Here is a 26,656-nt window from a genome sequence, read left to right on the forward strand (position 1 = left end):
TGACAAAATTTGACATAAAGATGTTATTGTTTTCGTTGTCGTTACCATGGTAACGAAATTTTTAAATCGGTAAAATTACACAATGCTAATATTATGTTTTTCTTGTGTGTCCAACGCAAAATCCTATCAATGGCCAAAATATTATGAATTTTTTGTGTATCTGAATCAGCACATCCTAAATACTGCTTAATTTTTTTCTTTGCGAGTAAGTACCTGCCTTTAAATATTTTTTTAAAAAATATCGATTATGATAAATATCTATTTAAAAATGACATCCCTTGAGTAAAAACATTTCCTTCCGCCAAAACAACTGTCAAATGTTTTGAAAACTGTTGTCAGTGTCAGTTTCTTTCAATTATTACACCGAATTGCGTAAAATTAATAACTAGCTAATTTCTAAATTTGATTGTTGGTTTGTGTTGTGTTCGTTCTGAGATGTAATGAATTTGATATTTAAAAGATATAGCAGTGTTTCTTCAAAATGTCAAAACGACAAGGAGATCCCCATTTCAACCAAGTTAAAAAGCCGAAACTTAATTTGTATCCCAATTCTCAAAGTCTTCCTTCCACAGATAAAAATATCAACGGCGCTTCGACTCAAAGTAAGCATTGTATTACTTTTAAAGCTGTATTAAAGTTGTAATGATGAAAAACATGATTGACAACATAACCTATAATATAAATTATATACTTGGAAGTTTTCTTGAAGGGTTATTTGTAAACTTATCGAATTCTGCTGCATGCTCTTTAAAAAAACAGGTAATTTTTGGATAGGGCCTGACACGCTTATTACGAATATTTAAAACCAAAATTCACTCCGCGAATCGATGTGGCGACATTAGGAACGCACTGTTATGTTGGTATCACTGATGCATTAACAAGAGCTAAATACGACCGTTGCTATCTTCGTGGGATACCTAGGTTTGTGTAACATGGTTTGTGATACAAAGGAAAGTGCCCCTTAATAACGCCTGCTCGCGTCAAGGCAAGAAAAACATCCCAGTTTTCAAGTAGTTTACCGGCTACGCTAGGTTTGTGTAACATGGTTTGTGATACAAATCCATTTGTCTTCCACGAAGTTAGCCATAGTCGTATCTACGCAATGTATCAGGGATACCAACATAACAGTGACGTACCTAATGGCAGCTGATTGCCGCCGCATCGATTCGCGAAGTGAATTTTGGTTAACGCAATTGAAAATTTAAATTCATAATTTTCCGCCGCCCGAAATGCAAAAAGTTTTCTTTTATAGTAATTAAGGCGAATATAAAGTTTTTTTCTAAAAAATATTCGTAATAAGCGTGTCAGGCCCTATCCAAAAATTACCAAAGAAAGACAAACATTCCCGGGTTACGAATAACTTGACAATATTTGAAAATCTCCTACTACCACCACGGTAAGCAAAAATATTGCTTGTGTTATGATGGAGGACTTAGCCAGCCGAGGAATTGAACGCAATACGCCTGGGTGGGACCCAAATGCGATGCCAACTCAGCCACCGACAGGTAGACGGAGGTTTAAGTCGCACATGCACTAAATAGCTTTGTAGGGTTTAGTTTGGGTTATTTTAATAATTTATGCGTATTTCCTAACCTGAGAACTTTCATTAAGAAAATACTGGAACTTTATTACATTTTTTACCGTCTCCACCAAATAAAAAGTTATTTCTTGTAATAATTAAGTTTAAACCAAGTGTTATGTATATATTTTTTGCGTATTAAGCGTGCAGCGGAATGCGACAAGTTTATCAGGTTATTTATAGGAACGTCTCGCTTCTTTTCTTTCATGAACGTTGCCTAACCGGGTGGCGATATAGTTTTTTTGATAAAATTTCTGGCTAGCTTACACACAAATTATTGAAATAACAGTTCGTTTCAACTAATGAGTACAACTAATGAGAAACAATGTTGCTAATTATTTCCCTAACCGCGGTAGAGATTATGGAAATGACACTTTGTTTCAACAATCACTGCAAGAAATAACTATTTACTTCCATAAAATAGGTTATTAGGTTCTTCCATAAGAATTTTGATGTACCAAATATAAATGAAACAAATATTTACTAAAAATATATTATTGAAACTATTCAAAATACTAAATCCTCTACAATACCTCGTATTCATCAAACAAGGTCAAATCACAATGACATAAAAAATATTCCAGGTCATAAAACCACATTCGGACAAATAAATTATATTTATTTTGCGACGAAACTCCACAACTTCCTTCCCCCTGATATAAAGAGAATAGAGAATTTGAATGATTACAAATCAAGAATAAAAATCTGGTTGAAAGAGATTAATGAAAAAAATATTAAAAACAACATAGAAAACTAATAAAACAGAAATGAATAACCTTAGTCCGCCTCAGCACAGATCACCCTAGTGAGGAGGAATAAGAAATACAATTTACTATACATATATTTTGTATGTACAATGTTTAAATAGTCACAATAATAAAAAATAATAAAAGTTTGGGTTAATTAAGTAATTAATGCGTATGTAGATTAAAAATAACAACAAAAAAACAAAACCCACAGTAACAACACGACAAAATACAATATTCTACAGCAGCACACATAAGCGTAACTATATTGCCCACTCTCCGATACAACGACTTCACACCATGGGAAATCATTACTTGGGTGATGTTGACATATTCAATACCAACTTGGCAAGTTTTGTAGATCATTTAAAAGATTTATTTCAACAATACTCCTAAACACATCATGTAAACCTACAAATAGCTGTAATTTTCTGTTTTTGTTTCTTGTGTTTGTATGACTTGTTGCATAGCTTTTATCAAATGTAGTTTTATTCTTATTTTATATGTTTCAAAGTATTTGTCAAATTAAAATTATACTACCAACCATGTAAAAGCCTCTGGGCGTTAAATAAATAAATAATAATAATAAAAAATGAAACTTCCTCAAGTGTCACTCCATACAAAAAAAACCAAAATTGTGGCAATGGAATTGTTTTATAAGATGAATTTTCAACTTTGATTGAATAAAAATATAATTTTAATGCATCTTTTCCATCTCTAATAACCCTAATGTAAAAAATTGTAAACATTTCAAAGTACCAAATGTAAAAGCCCCATGGGAGTATATAGTAAATATTTTCCTTAGCTGGCTAAGTCCTCCACCATGGCACAAGCAACATTTTTCACTCACACTGGTGGTAGTTGGAGATTTTCAAATATTTTCAGATTATTCGTAACCCGGGAATATTTCTCTTTCTACAGAATAGATTAAAGACAGACATATTTAAAGTATATACTATAAACTCTTTCTTTTATAAACATTAAGTACCCAGCTAGGTGGCAATGCGCTTTTTTTATGTGAATACCACACTACATCACAACGGTCCAGACCCAGTAGGACTACGGCATCCCCAATTGGGGTATTTTGTGTGGCTGAAGGGGGTGGAAAAGGGAAGCAGATGGGCCAAAGGAATTGACTATTCAGATCAGATTACCAAACACAGTTAAAGCCATTTTTGCAACGTTTCGATTCATCAGAGTGATACTATCACTTTGATAAATAATTATTATAAGACAAAGTTTTCATGCATAGCACAGAGGATAAGAAATATCCATACAAATTGAAAATATCTCGCAAGTAAAAATAAATGCCGCCGATGGGAATTGAACCCGCACCTTCTGATGTCCGGTCAGGTGCTCTGGACCACTGAGCTACGTCTACAAAAAAATAATATTGATGATTTAAGCTTTGTTTTAATTTTGTTTTCAGGCTTACTTCCCGAAGACGATGATATTTGGGGAGACGGCGATGATGAAATTCTCCTCCTCGCGAGTCAGGTTTACGAACAGACAGAACAGTGCGATTTATCCGCCATTGCCAACTACACGTTATGGAACAAACCCCCTCTAACATCCACACAAAAAACTGTCATAAATGCTGATCAGGGAACTTCCAAATCATCCATCCAACCAAACATGTTCTACGGTGAACAACAAATCTACAACGAATTCAAAAAACCCACAAATATTCCAGGGGATCGATTCGATGCCAAAAGAAACTCAAATTTTAAAACAAACGCAACCGTAACCGGGCAATCTTACGGAAATTTTTATTCCAAAGGAACCGTAATAGAACAATCTGTAAACCATTCAAATTTTAAAGGCACCGTAAAAGAACAGTCTGCAAGCAATTCAAATTTGAATGGAACCGTAATAGGACAATCTGTAAGCAATTTAAATTCTAAAGGAACCGTAATAGAACAATCTGTAAGCAATTTAAATTTAAACGGACAGAGTTTGACTGCGAATCCCATCGTCGATGGACAATTCCAGCATTTGATGAGAGAATTGCGTATTGCGAAGGCGGCGAATGACAAGTTGCGGCACGAACATGAAATGCTGGCAGATGAGAATATGTTTTGCAAAGGGGAAGTGTCCATTTTAAGGACGCAGATTAAGAATAGTCAGTCACAGCAAGATGCAGCTAGGATGCAACGGTTGAAGGTGGAAGAGAAGAAACAGATGGTTTGGAATGAAAAAATATTGGCGCTGGAAAGGGAAAATCAAAGTATTAAAGCACAGATTGAATTTAAGGTGAGTTGAGACAATAATTTTTCATCGAACATTTGAATTCATTCAATTATAGTTGGAAAATGTTTATTTTACAATGATGGAAGATGTTTTTTTGACACTAGTAACGGATTTAACTTTTCCTATTCAGATTTCTTATCCTACTGATAATAGAGATATCAAAGCAACCATGGACATGTAATGAAAATTCAAAATAAATTTTGTGTTTTTTTTTGTTTTTCAGACTTTAGAAGAATCCAATTTGAAAGAGAGATGTCGTTTATTGGAAAATAGCAAAATAAAACTTACGGAACCAGTGGCAGCCACCAGAAGCAAATGGCCAAGGTATTTAATAATACCTGCATATATTTTACTTAACTTGACCTGATAAGGTGCCGCCACAGCCTTTATGCCCCCTGACGCATAGACGGTAGCGATGAGTCGTTCATGAACGAGCTGCACAATTGAGCTAGCTCTTTTTGATGAGCCTTATTCGTACGACTCCTGGTAAACCGTACCACGGTTCGATTGAACGGTTATTCTTTTTATCAAGAGATATTTTAGAAAAATGGAGCCATTAAAATTATCCAAGTATACGTTGTTATTACATACTCAGAGACGTGATTGGCGTCTGACAGTCCCGACATCTGGACTTGGACATATGTACCTACACCTACTATCTACCAAGCATCTTATTTTTCTCGTCGTACGAGGTGGCCTACTTGTACCAAAAGCCGTACGGTCATTCATACGCTTAAGCTGGAAGCTGGGAGCCGTATCGGGGAAACCGCATTGGAGGAACCATGTCAGGGGAACCGTATCGGGCGAGAACAGTATTCTCATTGCTCATACGTAGAGATGGCAAAATTTAGCATTAATTTTCAGATTTTTTAGCATTAACAATTGGAAATTTAGCGTTTTATAGTATTTTGAGGCATAATTTAGCGTTTTGTAGCAAAATAGAAAAAAATGTATTTCCTGAATGTTTTTAGCGCATATTTTAAGTATTTTTGGTAAAATATATGTTTAACCTTCATTTGCAAGTATTTCCATGTGAAAGATTATTAATAATTAATTTTAATATTACATTAATAAGGAAGGAAACTCTAAATACGGGTCGAACAAAAACACAACAAATGCAGATTGTGATTAACATCAATAGGCGTAATTTATTTCGCACAATTTGTGTAATGTCAAAAAGCAATTTTAGCCTACAGTACAAAAATATTAAATATTTACACATAAAATAGTAACAAAATTATAAAAAATCGTAATGTAAATATCGTTTTTTTGAAATTCTCACATATTATTTTAATACCCGGTATTTTCGGGAAATTCGCGCCTATTTCGCTAAATAGAATAATTTAGCTGAAATACGGCCAAAATCACGTTTTTCGCGTTAATTCGCGAAATAGAAATCACTGGAAACACTTTCAAATGCCTTGAAACGCAAAGAAAACTTATAAATGCCCTGTTTTCGAAACATAAATATTTTTTCGCGTTTTTAGTTAAAACGAAATTTTGCCATCTCTACTCATATGCTCTGAGCTTACGGCTTCTGTTAAATATTGAGCTGAAACCGTGGCTCACGCTGTTTAAGATGAGTAATGACCCATCGCTCGTAGGTGGGGACTTGGTGTAAATGGGGTGCGGTGTGCGGGGATGCAGGCATGCGTTGACCACAGAACATGTGGTCAACGCATGCCTGCTCCATTCATTCCCCACAGGGATTGGTGAGATCTTCAGAGCGACGACTGAGGCCCTATTCCCATTTGCAAACCTAGATTTTCCCCCACCATACGAAAGAAGAAAAACTTTATAATGATTCATTCATTTATATCTTGTGATTTTAATATCTTTGATTGTTCCAACAGCTTCAGTCAAAAGATGAATAATTCAATCAACCATACAAGAGCGGATTACGCTGAAATTAAACACAGTTTGGTGGAGGGAGGGACTCAAACTGAGTTTGTGAATCTACTCAGACTAAAAACGAATACCGTTTGTCGTAAGTGTAATAATTTTTTTCTTTTATGTTAACTCCTGCTATATGGAGAGTCTTTTTAAGGAAAGGAATGAGAGGAAATTATGGGAAAGAAAAAGGTATGAGGGGTAGGTAGGAATTTGGAGGTCAGTGTGTCCAGGATTGTCGGACTTATGAGTCCATCGCTCAAATATTCCAACGGCCCAGGGCTAATGGAACTATGGCATCACGATTTGAAGGAGAAAATTAAGGTTGAGAACTAACCGGAAAATCAGTTGTAGTCACTAAACATAGCTAAACCCATTCTAAGCAATGTTTCAATTCTGCCTATTGCTTCACAAGTCCAAAGCATCTAATCATTCCTATCTTAGAACGGGTTGTTTCGGAGAACTTGAACAATTCTTCAAATTTCAAAGTTAATTTTTAAGTTCTGTGAAAGATATTTTTAAGTTCTGTTTTTATTTCAGTTCTGTCTAGCTACTAGACTATAATGATATAATAACAGAATTTGAATAGGACTTTCACAGGACCCGTAAATGAACGTTGAGATTTGATGAATTGTTCAAATTCTCCGAAACAACCCGTCCTTAATCTTGTTCAATCATTAATTCGGTTGAAATTAATCGAAATGTTGCTTGATAGGTGACCATATTTGGTGACCAAATCTGAATAGCACGATACTTTCCCCTTCCTCTTACTCATCTCTTTCCCTCCACACTATCTTCAGCCACACAACATACCCCAATTAGGGATGCCATAGTCTCACTGGTTTTAGACAGTTGGGAGCGGTTGGGACTCTTGTGCGATACTTACATAATTTTATTTATTTTTTAATTCTTTAAACTCTTTTCAAGAACCAGGTTCACTCCTTCCTTTCCTTTAAGACCCTTCACAAAGCATCCACAAAGATGACACAGGCTCCTGTGTTGAGTTATTTAAAAAAAATAACAAAATCTATCTATTTATATGAAAAGTGTCTTAGCGGGCAGTGTGGATTTGATTTTTAAACAAATCTACAGTTTTATTCTGAGATTGATGAAATTTTGCACACTTGACATTCAAAACAAGAGGAAGGTCACTGTCTACATCCCCTAGTGAAAATTACTGACTACATTGTCATAATTAAGCTAAATTTAATTATTTAAATAAAAGTCGTATACGTTTATCCGAGACGCTATCTAGGTTAAAACCAATTCATTAGAACTTTGTGATAATTTAAAAAGGTAGTTGCCAAAAAGATGATATTGTTAATTCTGAATTTGAAATATGAGATTCCTAGTTATGACCGCTATCTTTTTATTTTCTGTGTCTTGTTGTGTTTCATGTTTCGTATTGATTTATAAGTATTATATTCTTCTTCAATGATGTATTATATTGATGGATGACTTTGACAGGTCGGTGGCCGAGTTGACATCGCATTTGGGTCCCACCCAGGCGTAGTGTGTTCAATTCTTCGGCCGGCTAAGTCCTCCATCACAACACAAGCAACATTTTGCGCTTACTGTGGTGGTAGTATGAGATTTTCAAATATTTTCAGGTTATTCGTAACCCGGGAATGTTTGTCTTTCTTAAAAAAAAAAAAAAAAAATTGTTTGTGAATTTAATTGTTTTTTTTTTTCTTTCAGGTTATCCAATGTTAGAAGATATTCCCAAGTCAATTTTTCAATACACCCCAACAAAGAAAAACACCCCAATTATCTTCAGTTCAAATAAAGAATCTTTGTTTGTAGAACATTCTAGTTTTTCTTCAATCCGGAAAAGAATTTTGAAGGAATTTAACCACGGAGTTTCCAGAACTACAAATCTAGAAATTCCAGAATCAAACTTAGAACTTAATATTGTCTATGGTGATATTTTAAAACTTATGGACATTTCTGAAGATGGCGTTGATAGAAGTTTAGCTGTCGAATATTCCTTAAGGGTAATTTTTTGGTTTTTCTGTTATCGAACTTATTAATTGATCATCATGCCGTTTCTGTGCAGGGGTAGGCAGAGAGGATAAAGAGGCACACAATTCTGTCCTGGTGAAAATTCTTTTGAACTCAAAAATCTAACCTAACCTAACGTGGTCGAGCTGTTAAGATTTCTTTGGCTACGAATGTGAGTGGTAGATGCTTTGAGTATCACCCTGGTGAAATATAGATTTACATTCATAATTTTTGATTTCAAAAATGCACAATAAAACCGCACATTCCAACTGGCTACAACATCATTATGACATAGGAAAGCTGTCACCAACGCCACCTGGCGTGACGTCAACACCACCATGACTGTATCACGATTAAAGCCAACATGTCGTTTTGACAGCAAATCGAAAATGGCACATTTTAAATCGTTATGGAAAGTTTATTTGTCAACATAAAAATACTTTCATTATCATAATTACTGCTATCTTTTTTGGTGTGATTGCAAAATTCTATCCGAATATATTTACCATCAGACTTACTTATAAAGATTCCCAATATGTCGTTGCAGCATTGGTATAGCTATATGGTGAAGAGGGCTTTATACTGCTTTGGTTAAATTCTTTACTCATAATAATATTCAAGCAAGATTAGTTTAAACTGGCTCTACTTTGTTCCAATCCTCAAAAACACGGTCATTTTCGCATTTCGTGTTTAATATCATCTTCAGATGATATTTGCGATGTCATTGACCCGGTCTGCTTTGGATTGCTTCGAAGTTTGATCAATCCGATCACGCATTCCGTATTTGTTTTGGTAAATTGATTTAAAATATTCCTCTGATAGTGCTGCAAATAAGTATTACTGCTTTTTTACATTGTCATTGCGCGACCGATCGATATTTGTCCAATCAACCAGATTTTTAACAAAGTCCGCGAACTCCGTCTTAATACGTTCTATACCAGGAGATTGGGCCGCTAAAAAATCTGTCAACATCTTAATACTGTCGTATTACGGCCGGTATACGCAGTACGAGTGTGTTTGTCTTTTCATATTTTCATTGGAGTCGTTGATATTATTTGATGATATCAATGATTAAAAATAACAACGAGGTTTACAAGGTTCAATAAGTTATGTCTAATAAAATAATTATTGCGTTTTCAGATAATTCTTGTAGCAAAGGAGTACTTATTGAAGACATTAAAAGAATTGAAAGATCTATCTAGTAAGGTTACATCTCAGACCATCAGAGAAATGGACGAAAAGCATTTGGAAATAATGACAACAAGTCCCGACACCATGACAAATAAAAATATATTTGACAATAGGTAATACAAATTATATATCTTTGAAGTATGTATATACCATAGAAAATATTAAAAAAATCTTGTGGAGTAATATTGTGATTAGTTTTTGGGGTATTATGTCTTGTAGCGCTACCTCTGTCTTTAGCCAATGTTTGTACGTACCTAGATTGTGGTAAAGTGTGTGTTTTGTATGTAGAAATGACAATGTTGCAAGCGTTAATCCTCTAAATGTGGTTTTCTGCTTTTAGTTTTGGTGTAGCTATATAATACCGGATGCCAAGAACTATGAAGTTTAGCACCGTCGTCTCTGTTAATATTTATGTAGTTTTGTGGATTTTAATTGCCTCCATAATTATGCATGCTCGATGCGTTTTGAGCCTTCGTAACGCTTTAGGCTATTCAATTAAGTGCTCGGCAATTGCCGATTTGTCACGTATCACTTCATCAATCAGTCAGTCAATCAATCAATCAATCAGCCCTGATGATGTACTACCTGAGGACGCGGTAAAGCTGTCCGAAACGTTGGCTAGAATAGGAGGAAGCGCAACACGGCATAATAACCTAAAGATCAATCAACACGTGTAACAAGTTGTTTACAATGTGAGCACACAACATGAATAGCGTATACCTGTCGAAGGACCTAAAAATGTCCAATCGATTGGCGCTACAGTTTCTCTATCTGTAAAGAGGTTAATGCATTACCTACATATGAGAGAATATACATACACTCCATTCCTGTATCCATCCTTGTTCTTAACGGGAATGCTAAATTTCTTGGCAAACATTTTTTAAACTCTCTGGAACCACTTATATTGAAAGAGGTCAGCTTATATGTGCGTTAAGGTGGCGGTTCTCGCCGCGACCAGAGACTGAGACCAGAGACGGAGACAGGAGACTGCGACAAGTATCTCAGTCTCTTCTGCATGTACTGTGGGTGGAGACCGCTCAGCTCGGATTTGTTTTGAATTTAAGTATCATTTTCAAAATTGGAACTGATTATGTCAAGAACTCAGATAAGCGATAAAGTACCTTCTTGTAATATAATATTTTAACATAAAATATTTTTAATTTTTGTTGTTTATCTTGACAAGTTATTAACGTTTACCACAATAATTCTAATGACAGAATATTTCATTCAATTTCAAATCAATTTTCAATATTTTCAGCCGAGTGCATTGCAATAATAGAATCTCTCAAATATATAATTAAAAATAATTTTGAACATTCCCTCGTTCTCTCTGACTCTCTCAGTTCCCTCCAAAAACTTAAATCCAGCAGGGCCGCCGACAGCTAATCTGGGCCCCAAGTCTAGTAGACTATACCGGGCCCCCTCCCCACAACTTACCGGGGGGGGGGTGAGATAACAATTAATAAGTTCATGGTTACCTGCTACTGCTAGTAATACTACTTCATTACCTTTTCTTATACCATTATACCAATCATTCGAATTTAGCATAATTATTCAATGGAAATGTATATATAAATATGGTGAATACTCAAAATAAAATACTTGTGTTTCTTGTTTGTGTGTATTTACATATTCTTCGTTAATCAAGATATCTTGAGGCTAAATTAAATTATTATATTTGAAAGACAGAAAACAGGTAACAAAAATAAATAATCAATTTTCAAAACCAATGGAAAATAAATTAGGAGTACCGCAATGATCGATCCTTGGACCCCTATTGTTCATACTCTATAAGTCTATATTAATGACATGGTGAAAATATTTTCAAAATGCAAAGTACGACTGTTTGCCGATGATACACTTATATACTTAATTGGAGATAACTATAAAGAACTAATAAATATTTTAAATAATGAACTAGATGATGTATCAAGATGGCTAAAAATAAATAAGCTTAAATTAAAAACAAAATGTATGGTGATTGGAAATAAGAAGACATCAAAAGAAAGAAAGCAAAATTAAAATTGATGGTGAAATTATTGAAAATGTTACTGAAATCAAATGCTTAGGAGTTATATTAGATTCCAAACTAAACTTCAATAGACATGCCGAATATACCCAAAAGAAAATTGGCAAAAAGATCTTTTTTGGGAAGAATCCGGCATAAAATTTCCAGAAAAATCGCCATCACCATTTACAATTCAATAGGCCACTTGCATGGATTTCATAACGACTTGGAAAAAATCGTGTGGATAGATCTTTTTACTAAGATTACGAAAATGATAGTAAAATTTTGTAGAAATGTACATTTATTTTTATTTTTAAATAAATAAATCCATTATTTGGGCTCGTGTCGTCACTACATGAAAATGTCCCGTCTACTGAAAATGTTCCTATTAATTTTGTAAAATTCCACACTGATTTAATTTTTTTTTATGGCATCACTTTGATTTCAGGCGAATTTTTGAATTCGTTCACTAGATTTATTGTTTGTTCTCTCCGAACTTTTCATTTGGTTTGAATTTTTGACAGATGTGAAGAGAACCCCGTACGTATTTTCATGGCAAGAAGATGGGAGAGTTTCGTCTGAAACACAACTGAGTATGTTATCAGGCTCCAGCTGGGCGTTAGAATTTGTAAACGATTGGCTTGTGCTAGAACTAGAACAGGAAGAACTTTTAATAAAAAAACTATCACATGTTTTCTGACCTTTTCTTGACAACGTTTCTCGTTTCTCCATCTCCTTTCTTTTCAAGGCCCCTGACTTGTGCTGATAGCGATAGCTCATTATTAGTGTTATATGAATGAGTCGCTTCGTTCTTCACTTAAAACAGTTCAAACGAAACACTACTTAACCTGACTAAACCATAAAACCATACCAAACTCAGCGCGCAGCGATTCCGCTATGACTGTCGCCGACGGATTGCCGACGCGACGGTCTGCCGATCGGGTCGGTAGGGCCCGGGGGTGAGTATGAGCGGGGGCGCGGCGGGCGGCTTCATCGTCCCTCCCACAGCGGGCCGGCCGGCATGGCGTGCTTGTAGCTTGAGCTGTGAGTGGCACGCTCTGAGAGCGTGTTCACACACATGCGTGGGATGACGTAATTCAGCATATCGCTCGCCATATATTCCAATTTGGAATGTACGGCGAACGTTATGCCGAAATACGCTATCCCTCGCATATTATAGCTGTGTGCTGTGTGTGAACACGCTCTGACAGTTGGGCATACGGAGCGTGCGGGCCTGGGCGCCCGGCCCACGTCTCTTCCTAGTGTCATTGGCATTTTTTAGGAAAATATCCGGGCCCCGTCCCGGGCCCCCCTTAGGCCCGGGCCCCAAGTTTCGGACTTGGCTAACGTGCCCTCTCGGCGGCCCTGAAATCCAGTCCTCTTCTTCATCCTGATGATCACTTTGTATGCCTTATTCGAGAGATGATAGCCTCCGTTCAAAGCTCTGGTAAAACTGTAACTCTGATTTGGATTCCTGGACATGTTGGTATCATGGGTAATGATATTGCGGATGCCTTGGCAAAACAAAGAGCGTCCAACCCTGTTGTTACCCTCGTAAACCACATTCCCCTATCTGACATTTTTTCCATCATCAAAGATAGATCCCGCAATGTTTGGTCGGAGTATTGGCACATTGCTAGTCAATCCAAGAGAACCTGCTATGCCTCAATACAAAGGACTATTCCATCAAAACCGTGGTTTCAGCAATTCCCTCATTTTTCCAAAAAATTTTTTCACTCATTCGAATGAGGATCGGACATTGTTCCGTTCCTTCCCATCTTTTTAAAATTCACGTCCTTGACTCCCCAGATTGTACATTCTGTGGTCTAGAAGTGGGAACTTTAGATCACATATTTTTTGGTTGTCCCTCTCTAAACAAATATCCTCTCTTCTATCAAGCCTTATTTAAAATTGCCTCCCCTCCATTCAACATCTCATCTCTTCTAAGTCTGAACTCGACTCCAATTTTCATTATAATTTTGAAATTTGCCTATTTAAATAAAATGAATATTTAAATTCACCTTTCATTTCTTAATAATTTTAAATGATGGCCAAGAACACCCTTGAAGGGTGAAAGCCAGAAATAATGGAAAAAAAAAAAAAGCATTGTATATCGGAGGATGCTGTCTGATCAGTTCAATCAGCTTCTTGTAGTCTTCGTCAGAAAAAGCAGTCATTTTTTACAACAAACACACATGCTTAAGACACTACTGGTCCGGGGCGGAGACCGTCTTACTGTTCCCGGTCTCTGTCTCCTGTCTCAGTCGCACGCATAAACTAGACCCCGTACAAAGCGAAATGACAAGTACCAGTAGCGGTCTCCTTTCTCCGTCTCTGGTCTCGGTCTCCGGTCGCTGTCGCGGCGCGAATCGCCGCCTTAACGATTATACTCGTGGGAGATCCCATGACTTTTTATACTCCGAAAGCGGGGACTTCTGCCTTTCAAAATGTGCCAATCAACAGAGCGTCAACTGCTTAATGATTCTGCATTGACCACCGACATTTTCAACATCACTTGGAGACAGTTCAACAACTATCTTTTGATGTATGTCACAATATAGTAAAACTGCCCACACAACCTTTTATACTTACATGCACCTTGAATTTGTTATCTTCTCTGCAATATATTGGTGCATAACCGTTTAACGGAGAACATGAATAAATAAAATATCAAAATATATCTTTGTATGCATGCATTTTAAGGTTATTATTATTTTTTTAGTGTTTGGTGTGATAACGAACAGGCTATCGACGCTAGAAAAATGCTGGCGGTAGTGGCGACCATTTGCAAAAATGTGACAGCTATTGCGAACTACGTTTTTGGATTTAAAATCATAGACAATTTGAAAATATACAGCGCTGAAGAAGTGACGAAAATTCTGCCATTCTGTTGTGAAAATGAACAAAGCGGGATAAATGTTTCACTTGTGGATTTGTTTATTGAAATTTGTAAAAAGATTGGATATATTGTAAGTACATACATATTTTATTGTACATAATATTTATTTTCTTGATGGAAAATGCTCTTAGTATTTCCCTGATGAGAGACCACAGTAATTCATAAGCAATTAATTAATTCAAAGGCAATTGCCGATTTGTCCGGATGGCCGAATTTGCCCGCTCAAAAGTGGTATAAGTGTTGCCAAATTTTATAGTCTATTGACCAGTTCCTTTTTTGTAACAAATAGAGATAAATAGCGCCCTTGGGGTGATTATTATTATTATTATTATGATATCCTAACTGGGATCTCCAGTGCTGAGGATTTCATTTACATTTTATCAATATTTAGTAGTATGAATTATATGTAAGTAATTATAAATATATTGTGTAGTGTTTTTCTGAATGTTTTTTTTATAAATTACACTTTGTTTTTTTTTTAGTTCAAGTACAGGGTTTTCCAATAAGAGGTGTTATTTTGAATAGCCCGCTATTTCGGTAGATGTTACTTTTGAAGCTGTCATTTTTTGACATTTGACAAGTAGAAACTACGCCATTAATAAAAATGGAACGATACACGCTTCAACAATGCATTGAAATTATTAAAATTCACTTGAGTGAATCAAATGCAAATCATCTTGAGTGATGAGGCCCATTTCCACCTCGGTGGCTTCGTCAACAAGCAAAATTGTCGCATCTGGGGCTCGGAAAACCCAAGAGTTATTGTTGAAAAGCCTCTCTATCCTCAACATGTGACTGTTTGGTACAGTTTATAGTCCGGTGGAGTCATTGGACCTTACTTTTACGAAAATGAGGCTGGAGCAACAGTTACGGTGAATGGATCGCTTTCGTGAGATGATTAATGATTTTTTATGGCCGGAATTGGATGGTATTGATCTGGACAATGTTTAATTTCAACAAATGGCGCTACGTGCCACACAAGCAACGAAACCATTGATCTTTTACGATTGAATATCAAAATAACACCTCTTATTGGAAAACCCTGTAGTGTCAGTTTGTATTTAATGTCAGTATATTTTCTATTTCTAATCTCCCTATGTTTTGTATCCAGCTTTTTATTTGAGTTTTAAATGTTATAATATTGCTGCAAGTTTTGAATGAGAGTGGGATTTAGTTATTAAAATTACAAAAATAGAACCTACACTAATTTTTTATACATTTTTTTTTTCAGGGATGTTCACATCTATACCCCGGTTTTCTAACCTCAATATCTATGGTTTTAAAGCACAGTATAAAAAGAATAGACAATAAGGACATTTTATATAACAAAACATTGATTCTTTTAAAGGAAATAGTGTTATTAAGACCAAACGTAAGAGTTTTAATGGAGGTTCTAAATGTTTTGAAACATCTTTCCAAAAATAAAACATTTTTAGATAGCCTGTGCAACAATTTGGATGTTTCTGATATGGTAGCTGATTATTCTCAAGGAGTAGCTTTGTATAATTCTGGTAAGTGGATAAAATCTTATTTTTATTCATGTATGTTTTTAAGAAAAAATTTCATCCGACAGCCGACAGACAAGAGTTGCCTAATTTTAACGCAGCCTCCAAGTTGTCAGATAAGCTTTGGTTAACTGTACTCAATATACACAACTTTTTTTAATAATTTCATTTGTTGTGCAAAATTACTGGCTTTTTAACCTCTCAGACAAAGACTTTTATTTACTATGTGTTCCTTTGCGAACTGTCAAAACGTGATAATTTTTGTGTTATTTACGAGTTTTGCTAAAAGCTTCATAACTCACGTTTCGGGAAACGTAGCCTCATTCTAAAAAATGTTTTGGAAAGATTATGAAATCCACTATCGCTGTACTGGACGGGAGTCCGCACAAGACTGTAGATTTAGGCGCCGGGTCCAAACCGTGTCTTCAACCGATGAGAATGCTCCTTTACGGCCGATGATGATGATTGTAGTTGATATTGGTGATGAAATCTGCCTCCCGCACCCAGGCTTGGTGAATGGTGGGCACTGGGTGTGCTTTCGTCTCTGCTCGCTTCTGGTGTTGGCGGTTTTCCAAAGGAGGGCCGGCTGGTCTCGAAGAGGTAACACCAGAAGATCTTGGAGCAGAAGACTCGGCGAGGTGAGGCAGATGTTGAGCAGGAGTCACTTGTAGATAAATAAAACGCTTGGTTTTGGTGGTAAAGATGAACTGATTTATTTTGAATTATGGGGCTGCTTATATTTAATTAGCCTGACTCGCGCCCGACATTGGGCTAGGAGCCCAAAAGTGGTGGGGGGTTGTACCCGCGCCAACAATGAGTTTATAGCCTCCGACAAACTGTTGCATATTCATTTTGTCGGTAGTACTGGTGATAGTAGTCGCTTAAATTTGAGAGTTAGAAAAGATTTTGAGCGCTTACATGAATGATAATTACATAGTTTAAATGCATAGTAGTTATAGGAATGTGTATCTTGACAACTAGATTTTTTGTTTGTCAAGATACGACAAAAAATAAGAAATGTTTGTAAAATAAATGTGTAAAAATGATCTCAAGCGATCAAATTTGTAAAACATGTTAAGTTAGTATTTTTCCGAGGTCCCCCGTAACATAGCGCTCAGAAAGAGATAAGATTCACTATGCTACGAGGTTCCTGGATTTTTGTACACGCAAAAAGGGTAAAAAATATTGTTCAAAAATGGGTTTACATATGGGTGAAAAACAGCTTTTTTAATATCTCCTCAGCGGTAGTATATCGAAAATAGTGTTTATTTGACTACCGCCGAGGGGATGAACAAGTAAAATATACATATTTGCAATGTTTAAAAATTGATTTTTCTATGTAAAATTTACATAGAAAAAATGCTGGACATTGATCCACGCGGCAGGTAAGCCGGCGATGTGGTATCGAAGCCATTCGGAGTCAAAGTTTTCAAGCCGCTTGGGCCGAAAACTGGACAAAAATGACCAGTGGCGGGGAGTGGTGATTTTGCCAGTGGCGTGGAGTAGGGACATTTTATGAAAGTAAAACAATTTTTATGAAATTAAATAATGTGGTCAACTACGTCCGTTACAATCGCATTGTGTTGTTATAAATAAATATTTGCGTTTCTAAATATACATTTTATGAAAACGTCAAAAATATGTAAAAATCGTTTACCATTATTTCAAAGCCGTGAAAAATGTACTTTTTTCTGAGTATCATAAAGAAATAACACTTTATATATTGAAGAAATATAATTAAAAACTATTAGTCACCTCAAAATATTAACCGTCCAAACTAAAATATTTTTAATAAATTATTTAGAAACGCAATAAATTATGAACGAACAAGATGACAGATCCAATCGGCTTAGATAATGCACCTCTACGTTCCATAGATATTCTTGAATACAGACGCGTAGCGTTATTCATTATCGATACTCTGTTTTTTAAATCATGGCAATCCGTATACTAGTGATGGAAATAAATCGATTTTTGTAAAATCTCGCGCGTTTACGTGAAAAGACGTACTAATGTCTTGACCGCTATTATCATATTTACGTCTTTTGACGTTCTAATGTTCTGAGTGGTTAATGAACAGAGGCTGGCTAACGAAGCTCATAGAATTGAAAGATGTCGTCGATCAATTGAATCCGTTCGAGCTTTTTCAAAATATCACAAGTTATTGTTAACCACTCGGAACATTAGAACGTCAAAAGACGTAAATATGATAATAGCGGTCAAGACATTAGTACGTCTTTTCACGTAAGCGCGCGAGATTTTACAAAAATCGATTTATTTCCATCACTAGTATACGGATTGCCATGATTTAAAAAACAGAGTATCGATAATGAATAACGCTACGCGTCTGCATTCAAAAATATCTATGGAATCTTGAGGTGCATTATCTGAGTCGATTGAATCTGTCAGCTTGTTCGTTCGTAATTTATTGCGTTTTTAAATAATTTATTAAAAATATTTTAGTTTGGACGGTTAATATTTTGAGGTGACCAATAGTTTTTAATTATATTTCTTCAATATATAAAGTGTTATTTCTTTATGATACTCAGAAAAAAGTACATTTTTCACAGCTTTGAAATAATGGTCAGCGATTTTTACATATTTTTGACGTTTTCAGAAAATGTATATTTAGAAACGCAAATATTTACGTATAACAAAACAATGCGATAGTGAATTTCATAATCTTTCCAAAACATTTTTTAGAATGAAGCTACGTTTCCCAAGACGTGAGTTATGATGCTTTTAGCAAAAGTCGTGAATAACACAAAAATTTCCGCGTTTTGACAGTTCTCAAAGGAACACATAGCATACAAATGCCTTTGTCTGAGAGGTTAAAGACCTCATTGATCAAAAATTACAAGCATACTGCCAAAATTTATTTCAATTTAAAATCGTCAACTGAACAATATCCGCTAGTGTTGTCATCGTAAGGCGATTTCTTAATTATTTCGTTGTCAAAATCGGCTTGGCTATCGACACACTTAATGAGCGCAACCGTGCTCAGGAAATCGATATAAAATCGTCGTCAGTTATTTCTATCGATCCTATGTTGTTAAATTATCGATTTGACTGTGTTAAATCCCCTCAACTTCTTCCCATTGTGGCAGTACATCGGCAATATGGATTAATTGTTGTTTCTTCATCGTATTCACATTTCCCACAGCTATTATCACAATTAACTTATACAAATTTCTTTACTCCAGATACCTGCTTCTTACAAGTGCTCTGCTGTCACATAGAGGTCTGGGTAGTGAACCATAGCCTAGAAAACCAAATGCCCGGAGTGTTTAACTTGACCAGAGGAGTTTTAGCACTATGTCACAGCGCTAGCCACCTATCTGTATCTTGGGCCTCCGTCAACACGAATAATAAGTAAGAATTTAACTAAAATAAACAAATACTTTGTTGTAATTCTGTGAACAGCAAATCTCGCGTCTAAAAAAGTTTGTTTCTAATTTTGTCTTATTTCATAAATCAAAACCAAAATTTCCTCTAAAATCATGAGATATGTAAGTAGGTACCTGTTTAATTATAAACCATGTATTTTATGTAACATTTTTTAAAATTTCAAATAAGGAATTATAAAATTTGTTCAAATCTATCTCAATGACTGAATTCTTTTTTCAAACTTTATTCAGGCAGATAAGTACTTACCATAATATTAATTATTTCAATTTAACCGCTTATAGTGGATCCACGCTCATGCGAACTCTAGCGGGTTTAAAAGGTAGTATACGGCCACCATCTTGAGCTGGTAACGGAACGTACAAATTTTTTTTACAGACAGACAAAACACAAAAAGGTCTAGTTAAAACAGGACTTCGCTACGTTCAGTCAATTATAGTATTATCATTGTTAATTTTTGGGTTATTATGCCAATGTTTCGGACAACGTTACTGTGCCCATAATCGGGGCAGATATATAAATTGTGTTGATTTGTGTGTTTGAGTATGTATAAGTGATACCACATTGAAAGCGTCAATCCTCTTAATGTGATTTTCTGCATTTAGTTTCGGTGTAGCTAATAATCCCGGACACCAAGAACTATTAAGTTTAGCTACCTCATTCCTATTAATATTTCTGTAGTTTTTGTGGATTTTAGTTGCCTCCGTAATTAGACACGCTCATTGCGTTTTGGGCCTTCCGAGCATTGTAGGCACAAATCTGATATAATGGCCGGTTTCAATCAAGTGTTCGGCAATTGCCGATTTGTCCGGATGGCCGAGTTTGCCCGCTCAAAAGTGCTATAAGTGTTGCCAAATATTATAGTCAATCGACCAGAGTGGGCTGAGTTGACAAATGCCATGGTTTCCCAGTGTGGCATTGTGGGTTTAATTATCTACTAGCTACATCTTCCATCATCGCAGACGCAACATTTCCCCACTCTAATGATTGTGGCAAGATGAATTCAAATATTTTCACGTTATGCCGTTAACTGACTTGAGCATAGTAAAATCCTTTTTTAACTCAACCATTTTGCATTTCATCTGTCTGTAGATTTGTTTGTTCGTTCTGTTTCAAGATAGTGGCCATTTTAATGGTTCAGTTAAGATTAATTTTTCTATTGTGAAATCGTTGCGTTTATTTGATTTTTCAATATTATGATACCTACCGACCTGAAGAAAGTTTGAAAAAAGAATTATTGTCATTGAGATAGTAACCATTTTGTTGGACAAATTGTATAATTCCTTATTTGAAATTAAAAAAATGTTATAATACTATTTTCATAACATTTTTTTAATTTCAAATAAGGAATTATACAATTTGTCCAACGAAATGGTTACTATCTCAATGACAATAATTCTTTTTTCAAACTTTCTTCAGGCCGGTAGGTATCATAATATTGAAAAATCAAATAAACGCAACGATTTCACAACAATGTACCAAATGTACAACAAATATATGCTAAAAATATACTCTTGAAATTATTCAAAATAATGAATCCTCTACAATACCGCGTATTCATCAAACAAGGTCAAATCACAATCACATCAAAAATAATCCAGGTCATAAAACCACATTCGGACAAATAAATTATAATTATTTTGCGACGAAACTCCACATCATTCCCCCTGGTAAGAAGCGAATAGAAAATATGAATGATTATAAATCGGGCTGAAAGATAATAATAATAATAATTGGATGACTTGTATAGCGCCGTTTTTGTGCAAAATCACCTCAAGGGCGCTGTACAAATTTAAAATACATTTCTACAGTGATCTATGTTATTATGGAGATAATATACAGTACAATACTTACCTGGTAGGTTACTTAAGATTAACACTTAATTAACATTAACTAATTGTTTATTAGCTAAATTTATAAACAGGATTTAGGACATAATTGGATATAACTGGACTTTCTCTCAGGAATGGTATATTTAATTTAAGGGTATGACAGCTTAAAAAGGTAAGTTTTTTTGTTTAGACCTGAATTCTGTTGGACTTGTTATGGATCTTAGTTTCGGAGGGAGTTTATTCCAAGCCTTCGGCCCAGATACACCGAAAGCGCGATCACCAAACTTAGTATTTGGCTTGCGCTTAAGTTCCATCAGTCTGCCTACAGCTGATGATCTAAGAGTTGACTGCCTCAGACCAGTGTTTTCCGGGACGCATAGTTCAGAGATGTAGGGATAGATATTAATGAAAAAAACATTAAAAACGACATAGAAAACTAATAAAACAGAAATGATAACTTTAGTCCGCCTCAGCACAGGTCACCCTAGGGAGGAGGACTAAGAAATACATCTTACCATACATATATTTAATATAATATTTTGTATGTACGATGTTTAAATAGTTGCTATAATAAAAAATTAAAAGTTTGGTTTAATTATGTAGGTAGGTATTTAAGTACTTACTTACAATTCTTATGATTTCAGAGGAAATTTCGGTTTCGATTTATTAAATCAGAGAAAATTAGAAACCGTACTTCTTTTTTTTAATTTTTTTTTTTTTACCTCACAAGAGTCCCAACTGCTCCCGTCTGGAGCCAGTGAGACTATGGCATCCCCAATTGGATGTTGTGAGGCTGAAGGTAAGTGGGGAAGGGAAAGAGGAAGGTGGGGAAGTACCTGGCTATTCAGATCTAGTCACTAAACACGGCTAAAGCCATTTGGAGCAACGTTTCAATTCTGAATGGTGGTCTTACACCAGGGCGATACTGGTAGTATCTTCCACTCTTCACTTCTCTTCACTTCTAGTCTAGTATTCACAGAATTACTAGTAATAACTTTGGTAGATGTCTTAATCCAGTTTTAATAAACCTTTTTTTTTGTTATAGATGCAGTTGCTATGTTAGAGTGTTCCAGTGTATGGTGGTTTGCTTACACAGGGGTGCTCAACTTTACAGGGACTACTCCCCATATTTAAATGGTAATTTATTTTATATCATCATAAAGTCTGTCCAATAATAGAAAGAAAAAATGGAGTATGCTTCAATCGTTTACAAAAATACTACGGTCAAAATGCATATTTTTCACTTTACATAATATTATATTACTATACATGGTGTTCAGAAATTATTGGCAGATACTCTCAGTATCGCCGTTCAGAATTGAAACGTTGCTTGAAATGGCTTTAACCATTGTTTGTTAACCAGAACTAGATAGCCAATTACTTCCCATCTCCTTTTCTTCGTCTCCTTCCCCTCCCCATTCCCTTCAACCTCACAACGTACCCTGATTGGGGATACCATAGTCCCACTCACTCCAGACAACTGGGAGCAGTTGGGACTCTTGTGCGATATTCAGATTAAAAAAAATGACGAAGTGTTGACATAATTTATATTATAGTCCTTTGTACATCTTACTATGATAGTTCAGTTGCATGTAAAAGCCTTCAAGTCATAAATAAGTTTATCTAAGACTAAATGACATTTACCTGGCGTTGCTGGGAGTTATCCTTAGGAGATAGACATATACCATCCTGGACTTTTCTGTAGGTCTTTTCAAGATATACAATTCCGTAGTACATTATTTTGATGTATCTCATAAGGTTTAGCCAGCGTTAACAATGTAGTGCCCGAAAATATATATTTTCGACTTGATTATAAAACATCGACTTTTTTCTACTTTCTATAAATATAATATGCATTTATCATATATGTAAACCTTCTGGAAGAAATTCTCTAAATGATGGTGAAAACCATATCAAACTACGTTGCATAGTTTAGAAGAACTACGCACACAAACAGACAGACGCGGATAGTGACTATGTTTTATACTATTTAGAGATATTAACCACTCAGAACATTAGAATGTCAAAAGACGTAAATATGATAATAGCGGTCAAGACATTAGAACGTCTTTTCACGTAAACGCGCGAGATTTTACAAAAATCGATTTATTTCCATCACTAGTATACGGATTGCCATGATTTAAAAAACAGAGTATCGATAATGAATAACGCTACGCGTCTGTATTCAACAATATCTATGGAACGTAGAACTGCATTATCTAAGCCGATTGAATCTGTCATCTTGTTCGTTCATAATTTATTGCGTTTCTAAATAATTTACTAAAAATATTTTAGTTTGGACGGTTAATATTTTGAGGTGACTAATAGTTTTTAATTATATTTCTTCAATATATAAAGTGTTATTTCTTTATGATACTCAGAAAAAAGTACATTTTTCACGGCTTTGAAATAATGGTTATCGATTCTTACATATTTTTGACGTTTTCATAAAATATATATTTAGAAACGCAAATATTTACTTATAACAACACAATGCGATAGTGGATTTCATAATCTTTTCAAAACATTTTTTAGAATGAGGCTACGTTTCCCAAGACGTGAGTTATGATGCTTTTAGCAAAACTCGTAAATAACACAAAAATTATCACGTTTTGACAGTTCTCAAAGGAACACATAGTATATAAATGTCTTTGTCTGAGAGGTTAATGTAATTAAGTTTACTTAAATGTATTTTTTTAAATGATGTAATTGTAAAGCTGCACATTTTGACTCAGGAATGCCCTAGTGAGATGTGCAGATTATGTTAAAACTATTTTTTTAATAAATAAATTGTCACGATTACGAATTTACTTAAAAGAAACGTCCTGTAATCCCGTTTTTAGTTCATTATGATCTGGGATGTTTCGAACGTGTTTCCGAACGTTCCAGACTATTCTTGAACATTCCAGAATGTTCCAGGAATGCTCTCGAATACTCCCGAATGTTCTAGAATTTCTATAGGGCGAAACTACCAGCCCTTATATCTTTAAAAGCACGCCCTTCAGATAAAAACGGTAACCTTCTTCATGGATGGGGGATAGAGGGCTACCACACCATATAACTCCCCTTGATCGTACCGGGCATCGTTTTTGAGTTTTATCGGCATGCACATTGTACACTTACTTTTATAATATATATTGATTTTTTTTAATAAATAATGTACACACATTATTTGATATAGGGTACAATCATAGATATTAGAAGAACGAGATGTGCTATGCGCAGTTCGTACTGAGTGGAATTGTTTTGCCGAGTGTTGCCGGTTTTGTTCACCAATACTACTGCACACCTTCGCTTACGCTAAGGCATCGCTAAGGTATCCGCACTAATACATAGAACAGATTTCTGTGCGTACACGTCCCGATACCGTTCAAAGTACCCTAATTAGGTAGTACTCCGGCTACGGTCCGGCGGCCAACATAGCATATCTCGTTCTTCTAATATCTTTGGGTACAATTTACAATTTTTAACAATTTTAAACGGGCGGTCCGTTTGATAGATTCCCCAATATTAACAAACGGACTGCAATCTTTAGAGCACAGGCGTCAGGTAGGTATGCTGTCCTTGTTCTATCGGTATTACAATGGAAGATGCTCTGAGGAACTAGCGTCATTGATCCCTTCGGCACCGGTGCGTAGTCGGGATACACGCCAAACGCGCGCCCAACATTTGTACACAGTTGACACTTGTCACATGAGAACGGGTCGCTTCTATGATTCGTTCTTAAGTTCAACAGCTCGGCTGTGGAACGAACTGCCGGCCTCTGTGTTTCCTCCCTCCTACAACATGGGACTCTTCAAGACCCATGTTCACTCCTTCCTCTCCACAAAAAGACCCTCCACACAGCATCCCCAAAGATGACATAGGCCCTGAGGGAAATTATTTTCTTCAGGGCCTCCTGTGTGGAGTAAATATAAAAAAAAAAAAAAAAACAAAAACATCATTTTGCAGTTATTACGAATATATTAATAAAATATTAGGAAAATAGGATACGTTCAAAATAAAAGGAAAATTACTGTAAACATTTGATTTCGAAAAAAGCTAGTTAATGAATAGTAATAATTTTATTCCACTTTATTAAATTTGTACATATAATAATTTTTATAGCCAATTTATCTATTTTTCAGATGAAAATCTTCGAAAAGACTTCAACAGCACCCTTCGCTCGGCCATTCTCCTGCTGGCTTCCGCCGAGCAGCGTGAACCTTACTCCGGAGACTACCTTCAGTTCCTCTCCATCATCAGCTCTCTGGCGCACAGTCTGCAGCTCAAGGACGAGCACCGTGAGTCCAAATCTACTAGCGCGCTTTTTATAAAAAGCTACATAGCTTATGATGGAAATTGTGGTTAAGTTTGTGACCTCAAAATTTCCAGACAGAAATTACATGACGGCAGATGGAAATGGCGTTCTGAAAATTGGTTGCATTTGTTACCTAGATATTCCAGACAGAGAAAGTTGTGTAAATTTTGTAATGCAAAAACTGTTATAGTATACAAGTGATGAGAGATCCAACTACCTGGACCAGTGGGATTATGGGAATATTGAAGGAAGCGGGGAGGGGTTGGAGATGTTGAAGTACCTGGTTATTTTGATCTGAGCATTAAACATAGTTAAAGCCATTTCAAAGAACATTTTATTTTAACCACCATTAAACTTTCGACTACTAGACTCCAGACACGTTTTACCATTTCAATCAAAAGGTAAAACTGAGCATACTTTGGGACAACAGACACACCCACAACAAACTTCTATACATATTATATTTTTATCTCTTCGGCTGTGGAAATAAATACTTTAATCACACCTTGGTGAAAGACTGCCAAATAATCAAAACGGTCGCTTAAAATGGCTTTAGTCGTGTTTAGTGACCGGACTTTCTCCTCCCCACCTACCTTCAGTCTCACAACATTCCCTGATTGGGGATAACATAGTCTCAATGGCTCCGGTCAGTCGGGAGCTGTTAGGACTCTTGTGCAAAAAATAAGTAACATTACGAATATGTATTATTCCAGGAGAAGCTCTGGAGTTACTGAATGCCAACGTATCTCCGCCCCTTGAGGATGTGGAACCTCCGCTGACGGAAGCTAAGGATATCTGGGAGCAGAGTTTCGGCAATTTCTTTACCACCGATTGACAATAGATTTGTCAAAACGCGACTCTCTAAGCTCAAATACTCAAAAATGAACCCAATCCCAGACTATATACAATAAAAACACCCTTATACTGCTCTCACGTGAGAAGTTTTCATGCAAAAGTATTACCAATTCTAATGTTGACGCCATTTAGTTTTTCTTTTCACATTTGGAATGTCCTCATTATCTATCTACTCAGGCCTCTGCAATGTTCCGT

General features: G+C 35.7%; 1 protein-coding gene across 1 annotated transcript; it reads left to right on the plus strand.

The window, feature by feature from the left end:
• Positions 1-324: 324 nt before the first annotated feature.
• Positions 325-26,656, plus strand: LOC149409693 (uncharacterized). The gene is made up of 12 exons (XM_089649558.1): positions 325-602; positions 3,755-4,578; positions 4,799-4,899; positions 6,429-6,562; positions 8,164-8,459; positions 9,607-9,770; positions 14,388-14,634; positions 15,796-16,075; positions 19,273-19,441; positions 22,352-22,443; positions 25,434-25,589; positions 26,320-26,656. Exons 1-12 carry the CDS (start codon positions 482-484, stop codon positions 26,439-26,441), a joined length of 2,706 nt encoding a protein of 901 aa, XP_089505684.1. The 5' UTR covers positions 325-481; the 3' UTR covers positions 26,442-26,656.

Source organism: Hesperophylax consimilis, chromosome 30 (assembly GCF_061612785.1).
Source record: "Hesperophylax consimilis isolate HC1 chromosome 30, BYU_Hcon_1.0, whole genome shotgun sequence".
Lineage (NCBI taxonomy): Eukaryota > Metazoa > Arthropoda > Insecta > Trichoptera > Limnephilidae > Hesperophylax > Hesperophylax consimilis.